Raw genomic sequence first — 26,578 nt, 5'->3', positions numbered from 1 at the left:
GCACTGAGGACAGCTCCATGGCCTCCACCTCAGGCACTAGAATGGCTCCATCTGCAACGGAGCAAAACCCCAGATGGGCAGAGCATCGCCCCCTGGTGGACATGCTGGGTGGATCCTGATCGGGCGCATGCGGGGAGTCTGTCTGCCTCCTGGCTTCTAACTTCGGAAAAATACAACAAAAAAAACAAACAATCAATAAGGCCGTGGCCAGTTGGCTCAGCGGTAGAGCATCGGCCTGGCGTGTGGATGTCCCAGGTTTGATTCCTGATCAGGGCACACAGGAGAAGTGACCATCTGCTTTCCCCCCTCCCCTCTTGCTTCTCTCTCTTTCTTTACCCTCTGCAGCCATGGCTCAACTGAAGTGAGTTGGCTCCAGGCACTGAGGATGGATCCATGGCCTCTGCCTCAGGCATTTAGAAGAGCTCAGTTGCTGAGCAACAAAGCAATGCCCCAGATGGGCAGAGCATCACCCCCTAGTGGGCTTGCCAGGTTGATCCCAGTGGGAGTGCATGCAGGAGTCTGTCTCTGCCTCCTTCTTCTCACTGAATTAAAAAAAAAATCAGTCAATAAATTAAAAAAGAAATCAACCAATGAATGCATAAATGAGTGGAACAACAAATTGTTTCTCTCTCTCCCTCTGTCTCTCTAAAAATCAATAATAAAAAAAAATTTTAAACACATTGGTAGTGAATTTAGATTAGTAGATAAGACTTTTGTCACTGCTTTCATGATGAACCTCTCACTGAGAGTAAATGAAGCTTCCTGTTGACAATTTCCTTGCTCATGAATGAAGCAGAACCACATTTGTTCCCTTTTTGTACTTTATAGCTACATTCATATGGGGTGAATTTGTCAGTCATGTAACAGCATTTTTTTTTTTGTGACAGACAGAAACAGAGAGAGAGACAGATAGGGACAGACAGATAGGAAGGGAGAGAGATGAGAAGCATCAACTATTCGTTGCGGCACCTTAGTTCAGTGGTTCTCAAAACTTTTTGAAGTTGGAGTGCATTTAAAATCCTATAAATAGTTGTAGGCGCACTATATACAAATTTCTGAGAAATATGTTATAACAATTAAGTCAAATATTAAAGAAAATATAAAGTCTAAGCGTGCTTTTATGGTAATTAAATGAAATAAATACAACAAAATTAAATTTATTCTGACATTAAAAAGCATTTTTATGTTACATTTTTTGAGTTATGCTTTTTAGAATTCGTAAAAAGGAGGAGTTAAAAAATAAAAAAGACAAAAAAGTTATCTTTTTATATCTATAGATACATTCTTAGTAAGATTTAGTAAATTCGGCAGGTCCCAGTGCAAATGTGTTAAGTTTTTTCATTCTTGTTTTTATGAGAAACATGAGCCTGATGTGTCCTAGCGATTTCTTCAACGTTTGGGCATATATTTGAAAGGCAAACTCATTTCCTCATCAGCACATTGAAGAATTCCTCTCTTTTTACTCTTAATTGTGTTGAGGGTAGAGAATCCTAATTCATGTAAATAGGATGTTGAAAATTGTGGTAAAATGTTCAATGCTTTTTTAGATATTGCCACATATTCTTCTTTTATAGAAATCCAAAAGGCTTCAAGAGACAATTCCTTATGTTTAGTCATCAATCCAAACCCCCATCATACATATCATCTTAACTTTACACCAAACAAAGGCTAGAAGAAACTTGCCTCCAGTCTTTCCAGGGAACATGGGGGGGGGGGGTAGTGTAAACAATCCAGCACCACAGCTTAACAGCCTTTTGAAACCTCATCAGGCAAGCGAGGTGGGGGGAGGGAGGGGTTGGGCAGACTATCAGCTTATAGCCAATTCCCCACACCTCTGTCCCCCAAAAATCTAAACTCCAAAAACCCTGTTGGTTTTTTGGTCCTCAAACAGGCACATATTTCTCTGGAATACTATAGGGCGCACCTGGAAATCTTCTAGGGCATACACTTTGAGAACCAGTGCCTTAGTTGTTCCTTGACCAGGGGGCTACAGCAGACTGAGGGACTCCTTGCTCAAGCCAGTGACCTTGGGCTCAAGCTGGTGAGCCTTGCTCAAACCAGGTGAGCCCGTACTCAAGCCAGCAACCTCGGGGTTTCAAACCTGGTTCATCCATGTCCCAGTCCGACACTCTATCCACTGCACCACTGCCTGGTCAGGCATGTAACAGCTTTTTTATAAATATACAACAAATGTTTGTATATGTAGTCTGCATACACAATGAAGGTACTATTTTAGCAAAGGGTTTTCCTCACTACTATAAAAATATGAAAACACAATACCAATCTATGTGTAATTAATATGTACCTGTGGTATGCTGGTGTCCAGGTGCTCTTTCTGCCAGCTCATATATGGTAGGAAATCTACATCTTCTTTAGAAATCAGTTCCAAAATATTTGGAGTATTAGGAAAAGGTGACTCATTACCATCCTATATTGAACCACAATTAGGTAAAAAACAAAACACATTATCAAATGAAATGATTACTATACATTCCAAAGCCCTGTGAATGTTTGGTTTGGAATATGTGTGAGTGTCAGATTAGATTAAGTGTCCTGGGTCACAAGTGAGAAAGAAAGAGGCAGAGAAGGCAGACATCCACAGTTGAGTGGCTTTCCTCTTTGCTGAGCTCCTCCTGGGTGAGGGGACTGTACTCAATGCCTTAAATTTATGGAGGAGAAAGGGCTTTTCAGAGGCCTTTTCTCTTTTTTGAAGGTCTTGGATTAATAAAATACAAGAAATGCAAAAAAGTAACAAAATTTTAATAAATCTTAAAAATATACATGCAACTAATTACTAATTGTAACATTAAAAATAACATATGGGCCCTGGCCAGTGGCTCAGTGGATAGAGCGTCAGCCTGGTATATGGATGTTCCAGGTTTAATTCCCAGTCAGGGCACATAGAAGTAACCATCTACTTCCCCCTTCCCCCCTTGTTTCCTTCTTCCCCTCCTGCAGCCAGTGGCTCAGTTAGTTTGGTTGTGGCCCCAGGCCCTGAGGATAGCTTGACTAGTTCAAGCGCATCAGCCTCAGATGCTAAAAACAGCTTGGTACTCAAGCATTGGCCCAAGATGGGGGTTGCCAGGTGGATCCTGGTTGGGACACATGCAGGAGTCTGCCTCACTATCTCCCCTCCTCTAACCTAAAAAAAAAAAAACTTAACATATTCATCTCATTTAGAGAGGTCACCATGAGCCTCACACCAAGGCCCTGGCCCAATGACCTTCTCCCTCCCTGCTTGTTGTAGGCCAAGGACATGGATATTGTCAGCCACAGAGGAAGGGTCATTTTTTAATATGTAAACACAAAGAAAATAATCATGAATTAGCAACAATACATACCCTTTTCTCAACTGCCACGAAGCTGGTAAACTGTGTTATGAGAGAGTTTTCTTTACTGAGTTGAATAACCAGAGATTTTAAGATTTGCTTCTTCATCTAGGATAAAATAAAACAAATGTAAGCATGTTCTATTTTTCATTAAATGAGTATTAAGTAATCTTAAAGGTGTTATACTAGAAAAAGCAAATTATTTCATAACTAGAATTTTAAACTAAGCATTAAGTCAATGGCCCACCTAAATATCTCAAGTTGGTGACTAAATGTTCTCTACTCAACTGAGCAGTCAAGTCTTAGAGGAATAATTCTATCTATAGAGCCCTCTGTAAATTACAAAGAATTTTCACTCTGGAGCATTGAGCTTCTGAAATGTTTTACTGATAGTCTTGTGTCTCCCATTTTCAAGATGAGATTCTTAAGGCATAGACAGGTGGAATTTAAGATTGTCTGGTGGCAGGCCTTGTCAGTAGTCCACAGAGAAAGGAATATAAGCAAAACAGAAATCAAGACTGCTAATGGAAGGGCAGCAAAGGACAGCAATAAAGGCACAGGCCACTTATCACGAACTCCAAAGGTTTGCAAAGGAATTGTGTGTCCTGTGTGGCATGCTGGTACCTTCTTTTGGGGATGGCATTGAGTCCAGATAGTCTTAACGTTATTTAAGATCACAGCCCTGGAACAACCATCAGGGCTGTCATGTAGGCTGGCTGAGTGGGACCCCGCCAGCGGCCTCATATGGTCAGCCAGGAGGGAGCAAGGCAGTAGCTTTGACTCTGCAGTGTGTCCTTAGGCAGGTTGCCCACCCATCCTGCACCTGGCTCTTCGTCAGGAACAGGGGAATACAACCATCGATAACGCTTGAGAGCTCTGGTGGCAGACACTATTGGAGCCCTCCTTGGCATCTCTCTGATGGGTACAGTTACCACAGAGTTCACAGAAAAACACAGAGTACCCCACACCCCAGACATGACAATACATGCCCCCTGAAACTGCGTAGGTCTCCACCCAGCTCGCCTCACTCTCCGTGTCAATGAATAATCCAGTTTAAGACGAACCATGAACAAAGAGTAACGGCTTTGCTATGAAAAGAGCAAACCTCACCTGACCAGGTGGTGGCGCATGAAACGAGTGTCAGACTGGGATGCAGAAGACCCAGGTTTGAAACCCCAAGGTTGCCGACTTGGGCGCAGGCTCATCTGGCCAGAGCGCAGGGTCACTGGCTTGAGCATGGGATCATAGACATGATTCCATGGTCACTGGATTGAGCCCAAAGATCACTGGCTTGAGTAAGGGGTCACTTGCTCTGCTATAGCCCCCTGGTCAAGGCACATATGAGAAAGCAATCGATGAATAACTTAAGGAGCCACAATGGAGAATTGATGCTTCTCATCTCTCTCCCTTCCTGTCTGTCTGTCCCTATCTGATCCTCTCTCTGTCTCTGTCACACACACAAAAAAAGAGCAAACCTCATGACTCGCTTCACTTTCATGGAGGATGCCATCTTCATAGTCTCTGATCAGGGCTCGTGCTGTCAGCTTGTGAATGAGCTGTTTAAGCAGCAAAGGAAAAAAAGATTCAAAGGTCTTCTAATTACAGTCACATATAGAAAGCTTTTTTGAAAACTGAGGTTTAATTTACATACATTAAAATTCACCTTTGTTAAGTGTACAGCTTGATAAGTTTTCATAAATGTATACAACTGTGTGACCACTACTGAAATAAAGACAGAGCAGTTTCTTCACTTTCAAAGATCCCTCATACCCTCTGCAGTCACCTCCAGCCCCTGCCAACAGCTCTTCTGTTTTCAGTCCCTACAGTTTTGCCTTTTCTATAAAAGGCTATCTCGCCAATTCAATTTACTTCAAAAATGTGAAGTAAAAGAATTTACTGTAGGAGCCAGCTCAGTGCCGTGATGGCCTGTCTATGACTGTGGTCTCCATGCAGGATGAAGGTTCTCTCTTTTTCTCAATGACCACGAAACAGAACTGATCTTAAATGATGATGTCCACTTACAATGAGAAATCAAATTCTGATAATTGTGTTATTGGTCAGACCATGGTTCATAGAGAAAGTACAACTATAAAAATTGTGATTTTATGGAAAATGATATCTTCCTAGGTAAATTTTTTTTACTTTATTTCTGCCTTAGATTCAAATTTTAAACAATATAGAAATCCCCTTAAGTTCTTATACATAAGTCTCTGGCAAGTAATAATTATAATTATCGGTTCAGTGCCAAAACGCCATATTGTATTTAAAAACAAAAACAAACCTCCCTACCCCCAAACCCAGCAATGTCTAGGAAGTAGTTTCTCTGGTTCTAGAAATACTTCCATGGAAAGCAAGTTACAAATAATATAGCATAGATAGGTCAGGAATTCTCCAGGTCTAACTACAGTAGATTCAATACTAATGCAAATACTACAGACTTTTTGGTGCTAATTTGCTTTTTATCTAAAAATAGAAAAAACAAACACAGCCTGAATAAATATGTTTTACTATTTAGTCCACTACTGTAATTTACTATTTTAAAAGAACATAGGTGGACCAGAGGTACTTATTACTGAGTCATGGCCATCTGTGAGAAGCTCCCAAAATCATTTTTATGCATAAAATACCAAATTTAACTGCAGTTACTCGTACACACTGATGCCCATGTGGACACAGGTAAACTCGAGAACCCCAGAAGAAGTGAAGTGTCCTCATTTGTACCGAAATGTCAACACAGAAAAACAGCAACAAAGAAAACACACTGAGCATTCTGCATGAAAATATAAAGTTATTATTAGCTTTCAAGCAATGCGTCTACACTTTAAGTTTTGAATCTTACAGTTCCAGTTGTCTTCTGAAGTTCAGTAGTTGATACCATTGTAGAAAATTCTTTCTCTTGAATTAATGCACATAGAATTGCCTGAAATGGAAAAAAAAACGTCCTTACAGCTTTTCTTCTCCCTACTGTCAGTCTGACAGTGATCCTTTTGGTGGTTTTCTCTCCTTTCAAGGGGAACTGAAAGGCTCTCCAGGGCCCCTGGTTAGCCACCCACTGTATCCCAGGAGAGAAACTCTACCAGCAGATTGTGCTTTGGCAAAGAAGGAGAGGGAAAAACAGAAAGAAAAGAAAATTACAAGCAAAATTCATTGCTCTTCCCACAGTAAAACAAGCCCTGGCTGGTTGGCTCAGTGGTAGAGCGTCAGCCTGGCGTGCAGGAGTCCCGGGTTCGATTCCCGGCCAGGGCACACAGGAGAAGTGCCCATCTGCTTCTCCACCCCTTCCCCTCTCTTTCCTCTCTGTCTCTCTCTTCCCCTCCCGCAGCCAAGGCTCCATTGGAGCAAGGTTGGCCCAGGCGCTGAGGATGGCTCTGTGGCCTCTGCCTCAGGCGCTAGAATGGCTCTGGTTGCAATAGAGCGAAGCCCCGGATGGGCAGAGCATCGCCCCCTGGTGGGCGTGCCGGGTGGATCCCGGTTGGGCGCATGGGGGAGTCTGTCTGACTGCCTCCCCATTTCCAACTTCAGAAAAATTAAAATAAATAAATAAATTAAAAAATTAAAGTAAAACAAATTGTATGCCTCCTCACCTGAGTACAATGAGAAGTGAAGCTATAGACCAGGAGCCGGTCATTGTGGAACAAGGCCTGCACCTGGGCCGGGGCCTGCAGGGGCTCAGGTGCATGTGGACTGAACTGCTGCCATTTCACAGAGACTGAGTGGCAGCTCGGGGACCACGACCGGGTGATCTGGTCTTCTATCTGGTTGCAGAAGAGGAATTATTTCTCTTTCGAAGTTGTACCCAGAAAAGTTACTGAACACTTATACTTTACAAACTATAGAAATGATCCCTGAAAGTATAGTTTTTGAACATTTATATTTTACATTCTATCCTTTTGGACTGGTAGCTCTTTGTTTTGTTTCTTTTTTCCCTCCTTGCTGCTACAGGGTACTTTTCCAAACAGATTTTAAGTTGAATTTTTAATAATAGCACTAGCATATAATTTAAAGGTACAAAACATCCTAAAATTATTGCATTTGTTACTAATATACAGCTCTGGCATGGAATAGATTCAAGTTATAAAAATTAATCCTAAAAAGCCTTGAGTAGACACTTCTCCAAAGAAGACACCGAATGGCTGACAGCATATGAAAAGATGCTCAGCATCCTCAGCCATCAGGGAATCCAACTTAGAACCCCAGTGAGATATGGCTGCACACCCATTATCATAGTTATTATAAAAACAAAAACAAAAAGTGGAAAATAAGGATTGACCAGGATGTAGAAAAATGGGAACCCAGGTACATTGCTGGGGATGTAAAATGGTGCAGCCACAGTGTGAACAATGGTATGACAGTTCTTAAAAACACTAAACATAAAATTACCATATTATCTGCAATTCTGGATCTGTGCCTAAAATAATTGAAATCAGGGTCTCAAACAATGCTTGTATACCAATACTCATAGCAGCATGGTTCACAATAGCCAAATGTGGAAACAACCCAAACGCCAACCAACAAATGAATAGATAAACAAAATGTGATGGATATCAACAATGAATATTATTCAGCCATTAAAAAGGAAGAAAATACAGACACATACTATAACATGGATGGATCTTGAGGACATTGTGCCAAATGAAATAAACCAGGCACAAAAGGGCAAATACAGTACGATTCCATGCATATGATGTATGTAGTCACCTTTATGCCGACAGAAAGTAGGAGGGTGACTGCCAGGGGTTTGGGAAGGAAGACTCAGGAGCTGTTGTTTAAAGGCAACAGACTTGTGTCTCAGAAGATGAAGAAGTTCTGGAGATGGACGGTGGTGATGGATGCACAACATTGTGAATATACTTAACACCATTTCAATATGGTTAAAATGGTAAATTTTATGTATATTTTGCCACAATAAAAATTAATTTTAGCAAAACATGTATAAAATACTTCACTTTTAAAAATCAATCCATGACACTTTTCAAAGCTAGGAGAATTTTGTATCCACCATGTTCCTGCAGGTGGAAGACCAGTGGTCACCCAAGGTGGGTGCACACCTTGGTGCCCTTGACTCTTTCCTGTTCCAGTCCCATTAATGAAAACACAGACATTACTGTCAATAGATTCATATAAAGATAACATTTCCACATGCAAATGTAAGACTAGAGATAAGATGTTTGAGAAACGTACCTGTTTTTTCCAACTATGTTTGGATTTTGAGTTAAAATATTCAAAGTGTCCAGCACCACACTGGGACAGAGTCCTTAACATATGACGATTTGCTGTAGAACTGATCACATTTCACATGTATTATTTTTTAAGACATTTTAGAAGCCCACATAGTTAACAAGGTCATCACAGCTCAAAACTCAACAGAAGAGCCCTGGCCGGTTGGCTCAGCGGTAGAGCGTCGGCCTAGCGTGTGGAGGACCCGGGTTCGATTCCCGGCTAGGGCACACAGGAGAAGCGCCCATTTGCTTCTCCACCCCTCCGCTGCGCTTTCCTCTCTGTCTCTCTCTTCCCCTCCCGCAGCCAAGGCTCCATTGGAGCAAAGATGGCCCGGGCGCTGGGGATGGCTCTGTGGCCTCTGCCTCAGGCGCTAGAGTGGCTCTGGTCGCAACATGGCGACGCCCAGGATGGGCAGAGCATCGCCCCCTGGTGGGCAGAGCGTCGCCCCTGGTGGGCGTGCCGGGTGGATCCCGGTCGGGCGCATGCGGGAGTCTGTCTGACTGTCTCTCCCTGTTTCCAGCTTCAGAAAAATGAAAAAAAATAAAAAATAAAAAATAAAAAAAAACTCAACAGAAGACATTACGTGTAGAAGAACTGACTCTTCTGTAGCCGAGATTAAGAATATATAACATATGACAGATGGTATAAAACATCAGAAGGTTTGGGTAACTTAAGCTCCCACACATCAGAGGACTTATTTCTCTCACAACAGAATAAAAGCAGAAATTCTTGCCTCCTGATTTACTGACAAAGGGAAAAGATTATTCTGAAAACCCCCAAAAGGTACCAGAATGTTGATAAAGATCACCTACTTTCAAGGAGTGTCAAAACTCTCCAAATCTGACTCTAAAGGACAAGAACTGGCAAAAGGGTTAATAAAATTTACATCCATATCTAGGTAACAAAAAGTACAAAGAAGTAACCTTCATTCCAGCAAAGATAAAGTCTCATATTTAAATGACCATGTCTTAGCCTGACCAGGCGGTGGCGCAGTGGATAGAGCGTCGGACTGGGATGCGGAGGACCCAGGTTCTAGACCCCAAGGTCGCCAGTTTGAGTGCAGGCTCATCTGGCTTGAGCAAAAAGCTCACCAGCTTGGACCCAAGGTCGCTGGCTCGAGCAAGGAGTTACTCGGTCTACTGAAAGCCTGCGGTCAAGGCACATATGAGAAAGCAAGCAATGAACAACTAAGGTGTCGCAACAAAAAATTGATGATTGATGCTTCTCATCTCTCTCTGTTCTGTCTTGTCTGTCCCTATCTATCCCTCTCTCTGACTCTGTCCCTGAAAAAAAAAAAAATTAAGTGACCATGTCCTATTAAATTTCTCTCTATAACCATTCTACACCTATAAGGAATGTCTTTCTTAAAGAGTTTTCTCCTAAAATATTAAAGAAATGATCAATAACTTCTCAGAAAAAGAGCTTAAGAAAGTTATCTCTGAAACACTTTTTAGCTTATTCATAAAGGTTAGATTTGTCTTCAAACCTTAAAATTAACTGGTGGCAATTACAACACTGATAAGAAAATCCTTCAGTTGGAGTAGCATATCTACATTTTATAAGTTCCATCAATTAGTGAGGCTACTTGGAACCTTTTCTGTGTGAAGACTCAGGGCAATTTGTTACAATGTCAGGAGGAATAGTGTCTACTCTTGGAGAGCTCACAGCATTTTGGGGGAGTTTTGAAACACAAGTGAGTGTATGTAAATGAGGCAAAAACATTTAGAAAGATCCTAAATATTGGACAGAAAGTCAGTAACCATTCCAGTTCCTTCAAGCTGGATTATGTCAACCAGCATAAAGTCACCCCACCACACCCCCTTTCTTTCATTTCTAGTACTCAGGACCCATCTCTCTTTGAGGTTTGCTGTCTGTCTCCCACACAGTCCTACAGCCTGAGCTGAGCAGTACCTTTCCCATGATGGACCCTCAGCAAAGACACAGTCCCTCCTGCACTGAGATATCTGAGCACGGACTGCAGCGGTGGGCCCCTGACATGCAGTGGGAGGAGCAGGCAGGTGTTCCTGTGACGAGGAAGATGAAATAGGGTGCCAACGCAGGCAGGGAGAAGACACTTTGATATGGCAGGCGTAGGGTTGGCCACCTACCCGCTGTCCACAGCTGCAAGTCATTCAGGTAAAGTCCTGTTAGGAATTACTCCTGGGAGAGTTGCTGGGGGTTGGACACATGTCCTGGTTGGTCTGTGATGTCCTAGGCCTCAGAATATGGAGAACAGCACTAGGAGCTGGGACTGAGGACGGGCAGAGGAAGAGCACTCTAGGCAGGCAGGGAAGGCCTGGGTACATCAGGGAGGGCCAGCCAGGGGCATCGAGGGTCCCGGATCACTGCCAAAGCCCAGAGGCTTAGGAGAGCACAGTGTTAGAGAGGGGAGGCCTGGTGCAGCTTTGTCACAATGGGGACTGAGTGGGCGGGGGGTGCACAGGGAGGCCCAGGGCAGGTATGCTCTGTGCAAGCTCCAGTCTGGCACCTTTGGTTTGGTGTTTTCCTGACGGCTACACCATCTGCTAATTCAACCAGAAAAGCTAGCTCTATTTGGCGAAGGGGTTAATCTCAACAATCATGGGATTTAGCCTCCCCAGGGAAAGATTCTCTGTACGTGTCTGACACGAGGTGTGACACTGCAAACCTCAGATAGTAGGGTAACAGAACACTGACTTGGTGCTTGCCAGGGGCCAGTCTGTTCTAAGCGCTTTCTATAGGTAAGTCCATTTAATCCTCAGATGTAGTGTTTGCATCACCACCTTCATTTTATAGAAATTTAGCAAGTTGCCCAAGGTCACAGCTAATAAGAGGCTGGCTGGGGGGTTGAGACCCAGGCAGTCTAGCTCACAGCCCAGAGCTCCCCATCTGTACCCTGAACAGCTTCTATACACAAGTATCAACTTCACAACTGCCAAGAATCCTGTGCAGGCCAGCAAGACGCCTGCTTGCAGGCTGCCAGTCACTGTGGCCTCTGCAGGGACCCCACTCACCTGACGCCGCAGGAGAAAAGCCGGGTCTGCCGCACGTGCCTCTTCACCAGCTGCAGAGTCAGGCCCTCCTCCTGCAGGTGACCATCAGAAATAAGGAGGATGTTCCGCACCCCTCGAGAAGGGGGCAATAAACTTAAGTATCGAAGTGTTTTCCAGAAGTCGGTGTTTCCCATGGTAGGCGAAGCAGACTGCAGGAAATGAGAGAAAAATTATTTACCCCTTTTTGGGAATATTTACCATTGACTCTAGTTACTTACTAAGCATGTCTCTCAATGAGTGTTCAGCATTTTTGTCACTGAAAAGGTATTTTTCCCTAGTTACACATTTGTTTAACAACTACATTTATATCCTTTGAGTTTATTTCATGTCACACAATAACTATAATATTATCAATCAGCACCTATCTGTTTTTTTATGTTTTTTATTTAAGATTTTATTTATTTATTTTAGAGAGAAGAGGAGAGAGAGGAGGAGAGAAAGAGAGATAGGTGGGAGGAGCAGGAAGCATCAACTCATAGTAGTTGCTTTCTGTATGTGCCTTGACCAGGCAAGCACAGGGTTTCAAACCAGTGACCTCTGAGTTCCAGGCTGACGCTTTAACCACTGCACCACCACAGGTCAGACTTCATTTTTATGGCTTTTTTTTTTTCCCCCCTCTGGAGCTGGAAACGGGGAGGCAGTCAGACAGACTCCCGCATATGCCCGACCGGGATCCACCCAGCATGCCCACCAGGGGGTGATGCTCGCCCATCTAGGGCATTGCTCTGTTGCATTCTAGCGCCTGAGGCAGAGGCTATAGAGCCATCCCCAGCGCCCGGGCCAACCTTGCTCCAATGGAGCCTCGGCTGCGGTAGGGGAAGAGACAGAGAGGAAGGAGAGGGGGAGGGGTGGAGAGGCAGATGAGCATCTCTCTTGTGTGCCCTGTCCGGGAATCGAACCCGGGACTCCTGCACACCAGGCCGATGCTCTACCACTGAGCCAACCGGCCAGGGCCCATTTTTATGGCTTTTAAAGAAATCTTAAACACTCTTGGGCCTGCCAGCCAGGACTGAAAGGGTGACTGTCATTCTGCGCTTGTTCCATTTAAAACAAACAGAAACAGGGACAGAAGAAAACAATGCAAAACAATGCTGGTTGCCCCTGGGTGGTGGGATTGTGGTGATTTATTTTCTTTCTACCCTTTCTTCTTTTTTTTATTTTAAAAGATTTTATGTATTGATTTTAGAGTGAGGAAAGGGAGAGAGATAGAAAAAGGGTAGGGGAGAAAGCATCAACTCATAGCATTTGCTTCTCTCTCATATGTGCCTTGACTAGGCAAGCCAAGGGTTTTGAACCGGCGACCTCAGCGTTCCAGGTCAAATGATTTATTTACTGTACCATCACAGGTCAGTCTCTTTCTACCCTTACTAACTTCCAAATTTTCTTCACTGAATTCATAATTTCTTTTATCAGTGAAATAACAGAGCCCACCAATACACAAAATGGAAAGAACGAGGGTGTTCTTTCTTTTTTTTTTTTTTTTTGTATTTTTCTGAAGCTGGAAATGGGGAGAGACTGTCAGACAGATTCCCGCATGCGCCCGACCGGGGATCCACCCGGCACGCCCACCAGGGGCGGTGCTCTGCTCACCAGGGGGCGATGCTCTGCCCCTCCGGGGCGTCGCTCTGTTGCGACCAGAGCCACTCCAGCGCCTGGGGCAGAGGCCAAGGAGCCATCCCCAGCGCCCGGGCCATCTTTGCTCCAATGGAGCCTTGGCTGCGGGAGGGGAAGAGAGAGACAGAGAGGAAGGGGGGGGGGGTGGAGAAGCAAATGGGCGCTTCTCCTATGTGCCCTGGCTGGGAATCGAACCTGGGTCCCCCGCATGCCAGGCCGACGCTCTACCGCTGAGCCAACCGGCCAGGGCCAAGGGTGTTCTAACAGTGTTCTCTGGGGCAGCATCACTAAAACTGAGTAAAACAGGCCCTGGCCAATGGCTCAGTGGACAGAGCATCTGGACTTCCCAGGTTCGATTCTTGGGTTCGATTCCCAGTCAGGGTACACAGGAGTAGTGACCATCTGCTTCTCTCCCTTCTCTCCTTCTTCCTCTCCCGCAGCCAGTTGCTCAATTGGTTGGACGTGGCCCCAGGTACTGAGGACAGCTCCAGGTGCTGAGGGAAGCTCCATTGGAGTACATCAGCCTTAGACACTAAAAATAATTTGAGCATCGGGCCCCAGATAGGGTTGCCAGGTGGATCCTGGTTGGGGAACATGTGGGAGTCTGTCTCACTATCTCCTTTCCTCTCACGTAAAAAAAAAAATTAATTTTTTTAAAAAAACTGGATAAAACAGACTCAGGAGACAAAGGAAGGTGCTTTTACTTACCATAATGAACTCAGCTGGCACATTATTGCTCGTGATGTACTTAGGGAATGAAAATAACTCCTTGCAACCTGTGTAATAAAATTGGTGTGAGGTGTTACTATTATTCACTTTATTGAACACTAACAACTGATCATTTTGACATATAAAAACTCACCACAGCATTCCTTTAAATAATAATTCTAGTGCAAACTATGCACTTTACTGTGCAACAGGTTATGCATTAAATTATGAATTATTTGTTTATACTCCATTTTGTAGTAGATTGCTTATGCAAAGTCAGATGCAGGCACCAGACAGCACAGGCAGACTGGCCACCAGAGGGACACATTCTCCTTCTATGACCTCTGCCTCCAGCATTAGCAGACCCTGGCACCTTCATAAAGGGGCTGGGCCTTCTGCTAAATGATATAGAAGAAGCAATATAACATGATGTCCCTTCACTCCACTCTGTGGTCCTTCTCTCATTTCTAAAGTGCCTTCTTCTGGTGGCTGAGATGGCCGTGGGTCCCACCTGGAGATGGAATTACCTGTCTTCTCATAGGGCTGATCTGATGTTTGCTTAGATCATTCCTTATAAACTTTCTACTACTGTGCTAATTTAAAATGTTCTGTCCATATCCTTGGGACCCTCAGACTTGTCAGATCAAGGTTCTTGTGTTTGGTTCAGCTGGTGATAATGATTGTAATAGTTATAAAACACTTACTATGAATGAGGCCCTGTTTCAAATCCTTTACGTACATTAGCTCACTCCTCACAGCACTGTGAGATAGAGATTGTTAACCTCAGAATACAGATGAGGAAACTGAGGCATGAAAAGTTCAGGTAACTTGCCTAAGGTGACACCTGGAGCTTGTAAGTTGTAGAGCTGGGGCTTGAAACCAGGGAGCTGCGTCCATAGTTCTTGAACACTGTGCTGTGCTACCTCTCACTCCAAAGGTGAGGTCAAGGGTACTGACAGCTGTCTCTTCAACCCATGAATATGCTGATATTAAGGAGCAAGTACACTGTGAACTGCAGTCTAAGAGCACTTACCTGAGCCAAATTTGACAATGTTTATCTTTTGCTTTTTACCCACCAAGGACAGGGCATATAAGGCAATTTGCTTGGCCTCCAAGAATGCCGCCCCTTCCATGGAATTGGAGCAGTCAAGACAGATAATCACTTCACTCTCTTTGGCTGCGTCAGGGAGGGTGATGCTGAGATCTGGGTGGAAAACGAGCATGCAGGCCTAAAGGGAGAAAGGCACTGGGCTGACATTTCTCACAACTTAAACTGGTTCACTTGTTCAAATTCGCACACATTTGTGTCAAAAGACCATAACATTTTGATCCAAAACCCCACCCATACAAACTCTCTAAACAATGGCCATGTGATTGGAACAGCATGACACAAAGTAAAGCATGGCCCCTGTAACCAGTGAGGACCCCTTGGGTAAGGCACATGCTTTCTCTGGGTCTCAGGCTCTGGTCAGGCGCTGCCTGCCATGGGAACAGCTGGCAGAAATAGCCTACGAACCTCAAAGGGAGACACATAAACATATACCAATGTAGGCATGTGTGTGTGTGTGTGTTTCATTTTAAGCACCACAATCAATGTACAAAAATCCAGGTTTACAGAAAAGATGAATTAAATTGTGCTTATTCCTGTGACTAAAGGGATAATCAGTTTACCATGCTCAACTATGGCATTTGGAAGAGAATTAAGTTTCTATGCTACTAATATTTCAGGCATCCCTCTAAGTACAAAGCAAGATGTACACAGAGCTAGGGTTTGCAGAATTTGATATAAATGTGTCATTTTTATTGGAAAAGATATACTTGTAAAATTCAAAAACTTTTTTTAAGCTAGGTAAGATAATACTACAAAAATAAAAAAAGCAAGATTTATTCAACAACAGGACTTCAAATAAAAAGTAGAATGTGAGATTTGGAGTTTCCAACATACAGTCCATAAATCCTGGAGAGGTAAAAAATTAATACAGAATTAATATCTGAAAGTGTATATGGTATCAACAGTCTGCAGAATGAACAAATAATATGTGTTTGTCTCACATATATGCATGTATTATTCTAAAAGGAACGTAGATGCTACTGTGACTACTAAAATATACACACTTAACTTTTATTAACCAAACAATACTTTAATGTGCAACTACTGCCTGACCAGGCGGTGGCGCAGTGTATAGAGCGTCAGACTAGGATGCGGAAGGACCCAGGTTCGAGACCCCGGGGTTGCCAGCTTGAGCGCAGGCTCATCTGGCTTGAGCAAAAAGATCACTAGCATGGACCCAAGGTCGCTGGCTCGAGCGGGGGGTTACTCGGTCTGCTGAAGGCCTGCGGTCATGGCACATATGAGAAAGCAATCAGTGAACAACTACGGTGTCGCAACAAAAAACTGATGATTGATGCTTCTCATCTCTCTCTGTTCCTGTCTTGTCTGTCCCTATCTATCCCTCTATCTGACTCTCTCTGTGTCCCTGTAAAAAAAAATAAATAAATAAAAATAATGTGCAACTACTATCACATAAGTTTCAATTTTTAAAAAATTTCCCTTAGTGCCTGACCAGTGGTGGCACACTGGATAAGCATTGACCTGGAATGGTGGGGTTGCTGGTTCAAGGCCCAGGGCTTGCCTGGTCAAGGCACATCCGAGAAACAACTATGAGTTGATGCTTCCCACTCCTCCACCCCCACCCTGCCTTTCTCTCTCTCTCTCTCTCCTTTCTCTAAAAATCATTAACTAAAATCTTAAAAAAAATGTCTCTTAGCTTCATTGAGATACAATTGATATATAATATTGCGCAAGTTGAAGTTATACAATGTGAAGATTTGATACATAAATATTGTGAAATGATCACCAAATTAAGATTAACATATCTACCCTGGCTGGTTGGTTCAGTGGTAGAGCGTTGGCTCGGTATGTTGAAGTCCCAGGTTTGATTCCCAGTCAGGGTACACAGGAGAAGCAATCATCTGCTTCTCTACCCCTCCCTTTCTCCCTTTTTTCTTTCTCTCTCTCTCCCCCTCTTTCTCTCTCTCTCTTCCCTCTTGCAGCCATGGCTTGACTGGAGCGAGTTGGCCCTGGGAGCTGAGGATGGCTCCATAGCCTGACTCAGGTGCTAAGAAGAGCTCGATTGCTGAGCAATGAAGCAATTCTTCAGATAGGCAAAGTGTGACCCCCTAGTGGGCTTTCCAGGTGGATCCTGATCTGGGCACATGCCAGAGTGTCTCTGCCTTCCTTACTCTCACTGAATTAGAAAAAAAAAATTAACATATACATCACCACACATATCTATTTCTTTTTTGTAGTGAGAGCATTTCGATCTATTCTCTTGGCAGCTTTCAAGTATATAATTCAGTACTGTTAACTATAAATATGTGAGATCATATAGAATTTGTCTTTCTCTGTCTGACTTATTTCACCTAACATAATATCCTGTAGGTCCACATGTTTTTGCAAATGACAGGATATCCTTTTTTTAAAGATTTCTATTTATTCATTTTAGAGAGAGAGAAGGGGGAGGGGCAGGAAGCATCAACACTCATATGTGCCTTGACCAGATGATCCCTAAACTTTTTTTTAATTAAAAAAATGTTTTGCCTGACCTGGTGGTGGCACAGTGGAGAAAGCGTCGGACTGGGACACGGAGGACTCAGGTTCGAAACCCCAAGATCACTAGCTTGAGCGTGGGCTCATCTGGTTTCAGCAAGGCTCACCAGCTTGAGCCCAAGGTCGCTGGCTTGAGCAAGGGGTCACTCGGTCTGCTGCAGCCCCTCAGTCAAGGCACATATGAGAAAGCAATCAATGAACAACTAAGGTGTGCAATGAAGAATTGATGCTTCTCATCTCTCTCCCTTCCTGTCTGTCCCTCTCTCTGTCTGTCACACACACAAAAAAATGTTTTAAAATATTTCTATTGATTCAGAGAGAGGAAGGGACAGGGTAAGGGGGAGAGAAAGACAGACAGTGAGAGAGAGAAGCATCAACTTGCTGTTTGACTTAGTTGTTCCATTTAGTTGGGAATTCATTGATTGCTTCTACGTGCTGTGACCTCAGTGCGCCATGATGATACTTTATCCACTGAGTCATTCGGCCAGGGCCATGTCTGGTTATTATAAATAATGCTGCAATGAATATTGGGTTGTAGATATCTTTTCAAAATATTGATTTCATATTCTTTGGCTATATAGCCCAAAGTATGATTGCTTCATATAGCAGTTCTATTTTTAATTTTTTAAGAAACCTCCATACTTTTTTCTACAGTGGTTGCAACAATCTGCGTTCTCATCAACAGTTACATTAGAACTCCCTTTTCGTCACATCCTTGCTAACACCAGTCTTTTGTCTCTTTGATGACAGCTACTCACACAGGTGTGAGGTGATATCTCACTGTGGTTTTAATTTGCATTCCCCTGTTGATTAGTGATGTTGAGCATTTTTTTCATGTACCTGTTAGCCATCTGTACATCTTCTTTGGGAAAATGTCTATTCAAGTCCTTTGCCTATTTTTATTTTATTTACTTATTTGTTTATTGATTTAGTGAGCGAGTGAGAGAGGGGGACTGATAGAGATAGACTATCAGGAAGGGAGAGAGATGAGAAGCATCAATTCGTAGTTGCAGCACCTTAGTTGTTCATTGATTGCTTTCTCATACATGCCTTACTTGACCAGGGGGCTCCAGTTCCAGCTGAACCAGGGACCCCTTGCTCAAGCCAGTGACCTTGGGCTTCAAGCCAGCAATCTCTAGGCTCAAGCCAGAGACCAAGATGTCTATTCATGTCTATGATCCCATGCTCAAGCCAGTGAACATGCACTCATGCTTGGGTTTCTTACATATTTTAGGCATTAACTCCTTATATGATACATAGTTTGCAAATATTTTCTCCTACTCCATAGGCTGTCTCTTCATTCTGTTGATGATTTTCTTTGTTTTGCAAAAGAAGCTTTTTATTTTAATGTAGTCCCACTTGTTCATTTTTGCTTTCGTTGCTTGTACTTTTAGTGCCATTCAAAAAATGCAGCAAGACCAATGTCAAGGAGCTTTTTCCCTTTGTTTTCTTCTAGATGTTACACAGTTTTAGAACTTATGTTTATCTTTTTAATCCACAGAGTTATTTCTGTGAGTGGTGTAAGATAGGGGTCCAACTTCAAAAGATATATAGATATATAGTTTTCCCAAAACCATTTATTGAAAAGACTATCCTTTCTTCAGTGAATATTTTTGGCTCCCTTTTCAAATATTTATTGACTATATATACATAGTTTTACTTCTGGGCTCTCAATTATGTTCTATTGGTGTATGTATCTGTTTTAATTATAGCTTTGTAGTATAATTTGAAATCAAGAAGTGTGATGGCTCAGTTTTCTTTTTCTTTCTTTTTTTTTAAATTTTATTTTATTTATTCATTTTTAGAGAGGAGAGAGAGACAGACAAGGAGAGAGAGACAGAGAGAGAGAAGGGGGGAGGAACTGGAAGCATCAACTCCCATATGTGCCTTGACCAGGCAAGGCCAGGGCTTCGAACCAGCAACCTCAGCATTTCCAGGTCGATGCTTCATCCACTGCGCCACCACAGGTCAGGCTCAGCTTTATTTTTCTTTCTCAAGATATCTCTGGCATTTTGTGGTGGTGTGTGGCTCTATCATGGAATATCTTTCTATTTATTTTCTTCATTTCTTTTTTTTTTTTTTTTTAAGTGAGAGGTGGGGACAGAGGCAGGCAGACAGGCTCCCACATGTGCCCTGACGGAAATCCACCTGGAGAGCCCACTAGGGGGTGATGCTCTGCCCATCTGGAGCTGCTGCTCTGTTGCTTGGCAACCAAGCTATTTTTAGCATCTGAGGCAAGGCCATGGAGCCATCCTCAGTGCCTGGGGCCAAATTGCTTGAGCCGTTTGAGCCATGGCTGCAGGAGGAGGAGAGAGAGAAAAAACGAGAGAAGAGGGAGGAGTGGAGAAGCAGATGGTCTTTTCTCCTGTGTGCCTGACTGGGAATCAAACCCAGGACTTTCATACACTCTAACACTGAGCCAACTGGCAAGGGCTTTCAATTTCTTTTATCAATGTCTTATAGTTCTCAATTCCATCTCCTTGATTAAATTTATTCCTAAAAATTTTATTATTTTTGATGCGATTGTAAATTAATTGTTTTATTTCTTTTTCAAAATGTTTGTTGTTAGTGTACTGAAATATGATTGAGTTTCGTATATTGACCAAGTTTGGTGGCCTTACCTCCAGGGACTTCTGATCATAGCTGACAATGGCTAGAGCCAGTTCATTGGCCACATCAGGGTTCATAGCTAGGACCAAGTCTTGTATGCCTATTATCTGGTGCACAGGTGGACATGACTCCTCCTGGGTCCCCTAGTATATGGTGCTAATGACAGCACCAAGCCAAGCTGGGCTGTAATCAATTTCTCAGGGATATGAAGCTATTTCTGTTTCAGCAGCTGGAACCACGGTCAGCAAATTGGCTGCTTGAGTGTAAGTGTGCTCACTCAGAATGACTCTCCTCAGTCTTAGACTGCATGGGGTGACACAATCATCTACTTGGATCCCAAAGCTCTTACATATGCAGACAGCATGCATGGATGGATGCCAAATTATTGTTGGTGGCAGAAATACATGTGAGGGACATAGTCATCTTGCTTATGTCATTCTCTATTTTTACTTTAATAAGAAGAGATTCTTCATCACAGCCATACAAAAGGTCTTATGGCTATAAATAATTTTGAATGTTTTTAAAGAATCAATATTTAAAATCTACAAAAACTACACAGCCAACCAGTGTAATATCTGAAGGCAAATTTTCCCTTTAGTGGGGATTATGTAAAAATTATAATCTTTACAAGGAACTAAACTACATAGAGGTTTTGGTTGAAACCTCAGAAGTTTGTCATGTTTGATATAATCAGTAATTTTAGTTGTAGTATCTTGGGTGGGGGAGGGAGAGCTCATTTAGTAATGCTTGTTTTCAAGACTAGCAATAATTTCCAAGTTTAAATAATTTATTCTAAAATTTTTTATTGATTGATTGATTTTAGGAAGGGAGAGGGAGGAGAGAGAGAGAGAGAGACAGAGAAAAGAATGGAGATATATATATAGAGAGAGGATGACTTGTTGTTCCATTTATTTATGCAGTCATTGGTTGATTCTTATATGTTGCCTGACCAGGAGTAGAACCTACAGCTTTGGTGTATCAGGACAACGCTCTAACCAACTGAACTACCTGTCTAGGAATGAAATATTTTTTTCAATAGTCTCCTACTTTTAAGTAAGAAGGACTTACCTCACTTTCTTTTTCTGGATGTTTTTCAACCCACATTCTTGGGAGATACACATCAGACAAACCAATGTGGAGAGAAAACCCACTGCTGTCTAAGGAGCTCCCATCCACAGTGCTAATCACAGCTTTGCAGTCTGTGCTCTACAAACAAACAGCAATGACAACAAAGTGAATACAGAACTATACCATAGCATCAATATACACTTACCTGTCAAGTAGCAAGGCCTTGCATAATTTAGATAATTCCACTAAGAATCAACAATGTAGTAACAAATTCTAAAATTATAAAATGCAGGTTTTAGAAGCGTGACCAGTATCATCACTTACCCCCTGAAGTTCTAAGGTGAATATAAATAGTATAATTTAGGCAAGTTTGAGACAGTCTCACACCCTGGGTACAAACATGAAAGATCTATGAATTCAGTTAAGACTTCTCTGTTGACAGCAGAAAGTACACCAGCTAGTCATAACTTAGAATAGCAAAGGGAAAAATTCAACAGAAAACTTAGAATTATACCTTATTTTAAAATTATATTTTTTGAAATATAAAATCATTTTTAAAAATGTAGACTTCGGCCCTGGCTGGCCAGCTGAGCAGTAGAGCATTGGCCCGGCGTGTGGAAGTCCTGGGTTCGATTCCTGGCCAGGGCACACAGGAGAAGCGCCCATCTGCTTCTCTACCTTTCCCCCTCTCCTTTCTCTCTCTCTCTCCTACTCCTGCAACCAAGGCTCCATTAGAGCAAAGTTGGTCCGGATGCTGAGGATGGCTCCATGGCCTCTGCCTCAGGTGCTAGAATGGCTCTGGTTAAAACAGAGCAATGCCCCAAATAGGCAGAACATCACCACCTGACAGTTTAGTACTTAGTACTTGTTGGGTGGATCCCGGTCGGGTGCATGTGGGAGTCTGTCTCTCTGCTTCCCCTGCTTCTCACTTCAGAAAAACACACACACAAGAAGTAGACGTTAAGCTTTAAAACCATAAAGGCAATGTGGTCCAGAGTTTGTTCTGGTGTGCCTGCCCCTTTCCAATGTTATTGGTAGCTTCTCCTGTCAGAAGGTGGCATCTCTTCCTCTGCCCTTGAGTCTAGAGTTGGCCACATGACTTACTTTGGCCAATGACACATTAGCAGATGTGAGGCCCGTAGAGGCTTGAAAAATATTTGTGCAATGGGGCCTGCCCTCCCTTATTGCTACTGCCAGACCTTCTGCTACTATATAAACGAACTTGAGCTCACCTGCTTGATGACAGGAGACACATGGTCATATCCTAACTGACACCAGGCCAAGTATGTGCTTGAGAGCATTCTAGACAATCCTGTTCCACCCCAGCCACCCCACAAACTGAGAAATAACACCTGCTTGTGGTGTTAAAACACAAATTTTAGGATTGTCTATTATATAGCAAAAGCTATCTGATACAAAAGAGTTCTTCAGAATGGATTAAATCCATGTAGTTACCTTCATTCCCTAGCACCCTGGTTGGCAAACTGTGACTTGCGAGCCACATGAGGCTCTTTGGCTCCTTGAGTGCAGCTCTTCCACAAAATACCACGTGCGGGTGCTACCTCGATAAGGAATGTACCTACCTATATAGTTTAAGTTTAAAAAATTTGGTTCTCAAAAGAAATTTCAATCATTATACTGTTGATATTTGGCTCTGTTGACTAAAGAGTTTGCCAACCACTGCCCTAGGAAAACCCTAAACTTCCCTACAGTGAAAGGAAAGCAATAAAAAAAGGATGTGAAACCTAAAGATATTGAGAGCAGGAACAAAGACAATAGCAGACAAGAGATGTCAATAAATTTAAGAGGACGGAAAGTTGATAGAGGTGTGGTAAGTGACCTAGCAGGAGTGGAGGAAGCGACCACCGGAGTAAGAGTGACGGGCAGCCATGTCTGAAAATGTCCTTATTCTGCACACTGCTCTTGGTGAGGTGCTGAATCCTGCACTGAAAATCATCTTCCACAACACTGAAGGGCATGGCCACTGCAGTGGACTCAGTGGTCCTGCAGCACCCGGGGCAGTTCATGCAGGGATAAGGTATCAGGTATGGCAGTGACCATACCTGCCATGAACACACTAAGTGCTAAACTGTCAGACTTTCAGGCCCTCTCCCCTATCTAAGAAGTCAAGTCGCTGGCACCAGGAGCTAGCACCCTGTTCTCTCACTAAAGAAAATTGAAGATTTATTACTAAGAGAAATTCAACCAAATGGAATCCAGACTCAGGAATCCCAGGCATCATGGAGTACAGGAGTACAGGGCTACCCATGGGACTGAAGTGATAGTTGGCACCCCACAACACAGGACCCTTGGTTGCCTCCCCTACTTTATGAACATCCTGGAGGTGTTCTGAATAACGACAGAAGTGGCTGAAACACCACCATGGTATCTCCAGCACACAGCTGCCAGCAACCTCTGATGCGGGCCATTGGCCTGCTCGCCCCACTCACTGCAGAATGACTCACAGGCTTCCTTGGTGTCGCAGTTAAAGGTGGCCATAGGCTGGTCACCCAAACATTTGAGGAAAAGCTTCTAACATGACATATGGAGACCAAACACACAAAAATCCAGAAAGAACTCAAAGGAAGGAGACACAACACAGAACAGAAGGAAAAATGTGTGATGAATGTTCTCTGAGACACGAAAGAGATGCTCTTGTATCTGTGAAATACACAAGACGCTATAAAAGGGGAAGCCAGACCAGAACAGAGTTCTTGGAAACAAAAATATACCAGGACTAAAATAAACATTTCAGGATAATTTAGAATTGAGAAAATCACCCAGAAAAAAAACACAAAAAACAAAAAAACAATAAAATGGGTGATAGGAGAGAAGACATAAAAAATAAGGGGCACAAAACTCAGGGCACAGATGGAGGGTGCTACAGAGAGAGGAGAGAGAAAACCAGCTTACATTTATTTTATTTTATTTTTTTATACTTTAAAAAAATATAATAAAATCCCAGAATGCACACCCATGAATTATATATAATGAATGAATATCATAGTATTATGAAATTTCAGAAAACCAAGGATAAAAGATCTGAAATCTTTGCAGAATTAAAATAAAAAAGACATAACAGGCTACAAGCAAAGAATGGGAGATAAAAATATAATTTAACTTCTCAAAAGTAACATTGGAAGCTGGAAGGCAATGTCTTCAATATTCTAAGGTAAGATGATTTCCAGCCTTGGATTCGGCATCTCACCAAGAGCAGGTGGAATAAGGACATTTTCCAACATTGCTTCCCATCACTCTTACTCAGGAAGGAAATGAGGTTGTGTTGTGCCAAATTGAGGGAACAAGAAAGAAGAAAAAGATAAACCCATAGGATGCCTCGATAGCCAAGCTGGGTGGAATGGAGAGACAGAGGGACAACATCTGGGAGTGGAGGACATAAATTAATGGATTCTCTGAAACATTCAACAGTGTGAATGGTATGTAGAGGGCTTTTAAAGCATTTGAGAAGAACGGTCCTCAAAGACTAAGCAAATAAAAAATGCAATTTTTTTCCCCAGAAAAAAATATATAAAGAGGTAAAAAAAATGTCATCATAACACATTTCTTGGTTCAATAGTAAACATCACTTACATAATCATAATAATGTAAACACTGAAGTTGATTTAACCAAAAATTGTGAAGTAACTTTTGGAATAAAGGGGAGAGGAAAAGTGGGGAGCAAAGTGAGTGAGGACTTCCACCATAACAAGAATTAAAAGAAAATTTCTGAAATAGATCAGGAACATGCAGCAAAGTTGTTTAATCTGAAACTTTGGGGCCACTAGAAGAGAGCTACAATATGCAAGTGGCTCGCTGCCTTGGGACTGCTGCTGCTTCCCCAAGCTGTCAGTAGCATTTCACACTTTTAAAACATGTGCATGTCTTGCTTTCATAACATATAATTAATATTAAAATAAGAGCTCTTGAGAAATAAAGCAAAGATTTACTAACCTTTTTTTTCAGTTCATGTGTATCACTAAAAATGAATTCAATCACGTATGGCATCTCAATAGACATACTCAGAGAGAAGCTACCAAAAATGAAGCGAAAGTTATGTTAGTTTACTATCTTAACTATTAAACAGCTACCTGTAATTGTTTCACATAATTTTATAAAAATTTAAGCCATAAAAAAATGAATGCCCATTGAATGATTGTCAGGTTTTACATTTTAGGCACTAACCTTTGCTTTGTTCCGATTTCCTTTATACAAATCTTCTCTATTCTATCCTGTTAAAAGAAATATCTGTATAAGTATCAAGTTTTCCAATGAGACTCTAAACTGAATGTAATGTCACAAAGGCCACAACCTATAGCAGCAACAAGACAGCTGGTCTCACTTTGGAATAGTGAAACACTAAGCATTTGTTCATGGGATGACAGTAACTTCTAGAAGGTAACTGATAATCAGGATAATTTATAACCTTTTCAACTATACATATAAATACACATATACGTATACATACAATTTCTTTTTTGTGTGTGTGACAGAGACAGAGAGAGCGACAGAGAGGGGCAGAGAAGGACAGACAGGCATCAATTCTTTGTTGTGGCTCCTTAGTTGTTCATTCATTGATTTCTCATATGTGCCTTGACCAGGGGGCTACGGCAGACTGAGTGACCCCTTGCTCAAGCCAGAGAATCTATGCTGACGAGTTGGCACTCAGGGCCAGCAAAATCAGGACTTTGAACTGGTGACCTCAGCAACCCAGGTCAACACTTTAACCACTGGTTAGGCTGTCTTTATTCTTTTATTTTACAAACAGTACATTTGTCTAAATGCATATATGTCAGTAACATTGACTCTATGCCAAAAGGATTAGATTATTTTGGATATTTTTTCTTCTCTATGCATAAATCACACACAAAAAAGGTTATTTAAATCTTATCTTAAGCACATGAACCTGGATATTTTCATTCAAAGCTTTGTCCTGTTGCCAGGGTGCGACGGTGGCAGGCATGAAGAAGATGGCCACGGTGTTTTGGATGCTGAGTTCCGTGATGTAGGTAATTTTGATGAGAACTTTAGCCTTGGGGGGTAAGTTTCCAACACTTACAGTAAAAACATCCTGAGACAGAAACATGTTACTTAGCTTATGACTCAAATGCATATCCATTATATGCTAGCTAACCCTATGACATGAACCACCAGAATTTCAATGTGGCAGATTCTTCATCAGAAAACAAGAATAGAGCCTACAAGCCAAGCACTGGTGGCATTGTTTAATGTCAAAAAGATTTTATTTATATATAATCACATAATATATATTATGCCATTAATATATTATAGTATGAGAACATACTTCAGAACCCTATAGAAATGCCTCTCTGGGTTATGATTTGGTGAAAATGAAATAAATTGCTAAGTGAGCTTCATTCTAGGAAACA

The 26,578-nt window shown here is 42.3% G+C and overlaps 1 protein-coding gene across 1 annotated transcript in view; it reads right to left on the bottom strand.

The window, feature by feature from the left end:
* The window catches only part of PARP4 (poly(ADP-ribose) polymerase family member 4), a 101,186-nt gene that overhangs the window by 29,085 nt on the left and 45,523 nt on the right, over positions 1 to 26,578 (bottom strand). Inside the window, exons 18-30 of the mRNA XM_066369114.1 lie at positions 26,095 to 26,259; positions 25,374 to 25,420; positions 25,143 to 25,221; positions 21,192 to 21,329; positions 14,937 to 15,132; positions 13,904 to 13,971; positions 11,543 to 11,730; positions 8,511 to 8,610; positions 6,914 to 7,084; positions 6,169 to 6,249; positions 4,805 to 4,885; positions 3,342 to 3,437; positions 2,306 to 2,428 (exon numbers count right to left, since the gene is read on the bottom strand). Of these exons, the coding sequence (XP_066225211.1) occupies positions 2,306 to 2,428; positions 3,342 to 3,437; positions 4,805 to 4,885; positions 6,169 to 6,249; positions 6,914 to 7,084; positions 8,511 to 8,610; positions 11,543 to 11,730; positions 13,904 to 13,971; positions 14,937 to 15,132; positions 21,192 to 21,329; positions 25,143 to 25,221; positions 25,374 to 25,420; positions 26,095 to 26,259 (1,533 nt within the window). The remainder of the gene's footprint in view (positions 1 to 2,305; positions 2,429 to 3,341; positions 3,438 to 4,804; positions 4,886 to 6,168; positions 6,250 to 6,913; positions 7,085 to 8,510; positions 8,611 to 11,542; positions 11,731 to 13,903; positions 13,972 to 14,936; positions 15,133 to 21,191; positions 21,330 to 25,142; positions 25,222 to 25,373; positions 25,421 to 26,094; positions 26,260 to 26,578) is intronic.

The sequence above is a fragment of the Saccopteryx leptura genome, chromosome 2, assembly GCF_036850995.1.
Source record: "Saccopteryx leptura isolate mSacLep1 chromosome 2, mSacLep1_pri_phased_curated, whole genome shotgun sequence".
In the NCBI taxonomy this organism is placed as follows: domain Eukaryota; kingdom Metazoa; phylum Chordata; class Mammalia; order Chiroptera; family Emballonuridae; genus Saccopteryx; species Saccopteryx leptura.
The sequence above is the reverse complement of the archived record's forward strand: the minus strand, read 5'-3'. Positions and strand labels throughout refer to the sequence as shown.